General features: G+C 36.9%; 1 protein-coding gene across 1 annotated transcript; it reads right to left on the bottom strand.

The window, feature by feature from the left end:
- LOC143601487 (voltage-dependent chloride channel 1, chloroplastic-like) lies at positions 1-3,531 on the bottom strand. The gene is made up of 5 exons (XM_077078891.1): positions 3,313-3,531; positions 2,293-2,751; positions 1,467-1,634; positions 1,167-1,373; positions 1-454 (listed from the first exon to the last, which is right to left on the bottom strand). The coding sequence occupies exons 1-5, from the start codon at positions 3,523-3,525 to the stop codon at positions 230-232; spliced, it is 1,272 nt and encodes a 423-aa protein (XP_076935006.1). The 5' UTR covers positions 3,526-3,531; the 3' UTR covers positions 1-229.
- Between the last annotated feature and the right edge of the window lie 1,258 nt (positions 3,532-4,789).

Here is a 4,789-nt window from a genome sequence, read left to right on the forward strand (position 1 = left end):
AGATAAGCATACTTTTCGTTGTGCTTTGTATTCAAACACAAACACATTTCTCAACATCAAGAGCTAAATTGTTTATTAACAAAAATACTAAAGCATATACATATACTAAAAGACCTATGCCTACAACAAGACATTCAACATTTCTGGTGTTTTCGTGTGAAAAGAAATGAGAATGTGATAACGGGTCTCAAAAGAACCGTGAATAAATAACACATAAGTGTGTAACCACTTATCTTGATGACGGACTGTTACTGTTAGACCGACTCTTTTGTTCATCGCCAGACGTCGGGTGCCCATTTAACGAAGGGTTCCTGGTTGCAGCCTCTTTTCTCATAATCAAAGTTTCTTGAATCTTTTTCTCACTTTTAATTGCCTCTTGTACATTTTCACAAACGCGTACGCAGAGCTCGTCTAGAGAAAGCATCTGAAATGGCTCTTCAATCAGAACTCCCACCTGCAAAATCTCATCTGATACAGTTAATGTTTGACTATTAAGGTCAACAAGATTAAAAACAAATAAACACTTCAGAATTGGCAAGTAATATTTTCAATTTAAACCATATATTTGATTATTACTGATTACATTACATCTAACAGTTTCTTGGTATCAAGTGTGCAATGAGATCCACAGAATGCAATGTTTGACTTTAAAGGTCAACAAAATTCATAAACAGTTAAAACACTTCAATATCGGATGGTAAGTTTTTCAACTTTCAACCAAATATTTGATTATTACGTTACATCTAACAATTTCTTGGTATCAAGTGTGCAATAAGATCCACAGAATGCAATGTTTGACCTTTAAAGTCAACAAAAAAGACATAAAAATGCAATTTTTGAATCAAAGAGTCAAATCTAGTTATTATAACTCCCACCTGCAAATACCCGAATCAAGCTTAGCTATAGCCTATAGCATATTGAGATACATAAAAAATAAAGCACATATAAATGCAATGTTTGACTTTTAAAGTCAACAGAAATGATATAAAAATGCACCCTCATAATCTATATCAAATTTATAAAAAATCAGCAAACAGGCGCACATTGAAATTAAGCCTAAAACCAACTAGTTTTAAATGTGCGACAATCTTAAACTTAACAAGTCAACTAGTTTCAAATAAAATAAATAAATAAATAAAAACAGAGAGAGAGAGAGAGAGAGAGACCTCTTCGATGCAGAATAAAGAAGCCGCACTGACAAACGTAGCAGGGACCACAATCCAGTTACAATCATCCCAGAGTATAATCGGGAGCGTAAGATGCCACAACACAAGAAATCTTGAAGTCAACCGCGTGTAAGAAAGCGGAATAGGAATGCCCATAATCTGTTCACAAACACCGATACCTTCATGGAAACAAGTAACTTTTGATTCCTGCAATTTAAAGCACAAACTTTTACAAAAACGAATACCATTTGGCTTTTCAGTCAAACCTATAACTCTTTTGTTTATATCGAGTCAATTTACCAATACAGTTCGCTTTGGCTCCTCTAAATCAAGTAGCTTCATACTTTGAGAGATAAACTGGATAATGCAGCGTGGGTGATGATTTGAACTCAGAAGTATTGCTAGATCATCATCCTCGAGCAGACCATTAAGATCAGTTCCAATATCAGATTCATAAACCAAATGGCACTGCATTCAAAGTTTAAACATTCTTAACAACTTGCTGAAAAATATCCCAAACATATATATAAAAAGTATTGGTAAAATTGATTCTCTATTATTTATCATAAACGCTTGCTCTCACAAAAGTACACTGTAGTACACGCAACTAACGCGCTGGTTTGGAATATTACTCTATAGCACTTTAAAAGTGACAATAAGTCCCTCTTCATTTATATAAACATAAAAACATTTTAAATATTTTTGGCCAGTTACATTTTGACAAGCCTGTAAGCGAACCGAACCAAACAAGGCCCTGTTCATGCTAGTCCGTTAAGCTTTTATCAGACAGGTGAACGGTTCACGAACGGAATTTGTTGTTCGTGTTCATTCACTAATAAGATGAAATTGTTCGTGAACGATTCACGAACACAAACAATGTTTTATTTGATTTGGCTAACCGAGAATGTTAAGGACAACCAGTGTTTTTTTATGACATTCAAATTCATGTGTATTTTTGTTTCATAGCTATATAATTTTGTTTAAATCTATAGCATAAGATTAGAAAAGCCGTTAAAAGTATTAAAAACATTTAATGAGCAAACATAAATGTGAACGAACATAAACAAACTTCCTGCCAGACAGTAACACTCTGTTCGTTCCAACTTATAATGAAGTAAATTTAAACCTTAAGAGCAACGGGAAAGGCCATAATATAGCGCAAAAGCGCGTTCTTCACGAAATCTTTATCCTCCTCCTCCTCGACACTAACCATGACCTGTCTGGCAAAATCATTCGTTCCATAGATCACCTTACTCCACGCCTTCCTCCCTTCCTCAAACCTCGAATACGAAGCCTCCGTACGGAACACCAACAGCAACGCCAACGCGGGCGCCGTCAACTGGTACGGCAACGATGACGCCCTAAGCACCGGGAAGACCTCCGGCAGCAAATGCCAGATAACCGCGGTGTTGTAACTCGCCACCACCGCCGCAACGGACGTGAAGGCGATGACCGGGGGGATGAGGGAGAGGATAACCCTGGAAGTGAGACTGGAGAGCAGATGGCGGAGGTGGCGTAAGGAGCTCCGGTGACGGATCCAGTCGGAGTGGGTGTAGAGTGGTCGGGGTTGTTTCATGCGCCGTTCCTTTATGGATATGAAACACACAAGAAGAAACACATACATGTTAAACCAGATACTATTACTATTATAGGTGAGCAAAAGATTCGGTTGACCAGAAAATCGAACTCCCATTATGTAGAAACTGGTTTGGTAATTTTCTCCAACAAAACCTGATTGAAACTGTAGGTTTGTAATTTTCTCCCCGAACCGAAACTGATTGTGACCTGTGAAGAAACCGGTTTCATCCCAAACCGAAACCAATCATAATCTGGTTTTGGTGGAGAAAATACAAACCGGCTCTGAACTTACGGTTTCTACATGTTACTATGAGTATAATTTATTGAAAAAGTAAAAATACAGAACAACAAAAAACAAACATGTTAAACTAAGGTTGGTTTTTGTTTCGGACGGAAGAAGAAAAGAAAACATGTACAACAACTACTACTACTACTAAATAATGATTAATTTAATTTAATAATTAATGTAGTTGTCGTTGTAATTGAAAAGGGTGGGTAATAAATAAATTAAATAATTACTATGGTGGTGGCGACGTGTCATGTATATAAATAAACAAGGGTGAAAAACCTTGATGCCGTCAGCCCAGTCAGGGATTGATCGGAGGATGGAGATTAGTGGGATTGGATTAGGATTAGGATTAGGATTAGGGTTTTGAGAACACAGGATTTTGTGGGTGGGTTTGAATCTGGGTGAAGAAGAAGAAGAAGAAGGTAGAGTTAGTGTTTGAATTGGATTTGGGGGTTTGATGGTTGTCATTGAGATTAGGGTTTGAAGGAACATACATGTTGACAAGGAAGAAGTTGGTGTGCAGGGTCGTTAAAACCAGTTAATGAGTGTCCTACTCCTATCCACCCTTTTTTCTTTTTTCTTTTTTTTACCTTTTTACTTTTTATTTATAAATTAATTATACAAAATAATAATAATATTAATAATTAATTAATTAATGCTCTACAAACTAACGATAGGTTAGTTAACTTTATCTAAAATTTGGTGTGGAGGTAAGGTACCACACACACCATACAAATAATAAGTTAAAGAAAAAATCCGCGGAAAGAGTATCATCCGCGAGACGACACAGATCTGCCACGAAGGAAATACTTGTAAATAATGTGAAATAATGAGCACAGCGGAAGTTTCACCAAGGACGAACACGTGGCAGAAAGCCACTGCCCAATAACCCTGGCAAGAGTATGGATGCATGATAGACCAATAAGAATGGGCCAGTGTAGTACCTGCCCAGAATGAAAGAATACAATATGCCAGACTGTCCAAACCAATCAAGAAGAAGTATCATGCTCAGCCATGAGAATGGAATGTTCCATTGAGTAAGTCAGCTGACCAAACTCTTCTCACTCCCTTCGGCTATTAATAGAAAATGAGGTTTAACGGTAAAGGGATTCCACTCTCTCTATGTGACATTCGTCAAAATCGGGTTCCGTTTGTACTCGTTTATGATTCGTTTATCATGTAAACCGACCCGTTTTGTAAATCGACACTTTTGATATAATCAAAATGATGGTTTTTATGTTACAATATTGTTTTACACTTGTTGGGTCTTGAAAACATCCTTTTCGAGCCTTAAATCGCGTTAAAAACACTTAAAACAAACTTCGAGGGCCAAAATGTCATTTATTGAAAGTTGAAAAATTCCATCAGCTCTACCCCGCCGCGCCGCGCGACGGGGGAGCCTTTTGAAGCCGCGCAGCGTGGGCTGGAGCAGACACAAATGTTTCTTGTGTTCCCTTGGTTGTTTTATCGTCCACTAAATCCGATTTTTAATCAACAAACCTCTTGTTTAACCAAATTAAGCTCCTCCTATAAATATCCAACCCTTTCCCACATTAATCCTTGCTCATAAACTCTTTCCTCACTCAAAATTCAAGATCATACAAGGTTATTTTCAAGTTTATGTCAAGTTTGATTTCCAAAGTCAAACTATGCTAGTTTTTCATTTTTATTTGCATATCTTAGTTTAAATCAATACTTGGATCATATGGCACAACATATATATAATATACACCCATTGTTACCTTTGGTGGTTACT

The sequence above is a fragment of the Bidens hawaiensis genome, unplaced genomic scaffold (genome assembly GCF_021521415.1).
Source record: "Bidens hawaiensis isolate Kalapana, Puna unplaced genomic scaffold, B.hawaiensis_p1.1 tig00056585_1, whole genome shotgun sequence".
Taxonomy (NCBI): Eukaryota; Viridiplantae; Streptophyta; class Magnoliopsida; order Asterales; family Asteraceae; genus Bidens; species Bidens hawaiensis.

Bases quoted from the DNA above. Each gene is read 5' to 3' on its own strand.
- LOC143601487 (XM_077078891.1), bottom strand. From the start codon at position 3,525: ATGTTCCTTCAAACCCTAATCTCAATGACAACCATCAAACCCCCAAAT. The intron at 2,752-3,312 runs GTTTTTCACCCT...ATATCCATAAAG, and splicing joins ACTGGGCTGACGGCATCAAG to GAACGGCGCATGAAACAACC. The intron at 1,635-2,292 runs GTTTAAATTTAC...CTTTGAATGCAG, and splicing joins CCTTTCCCGTTGCTCTTAAG to TGCCATTTGGTTTATGAATC.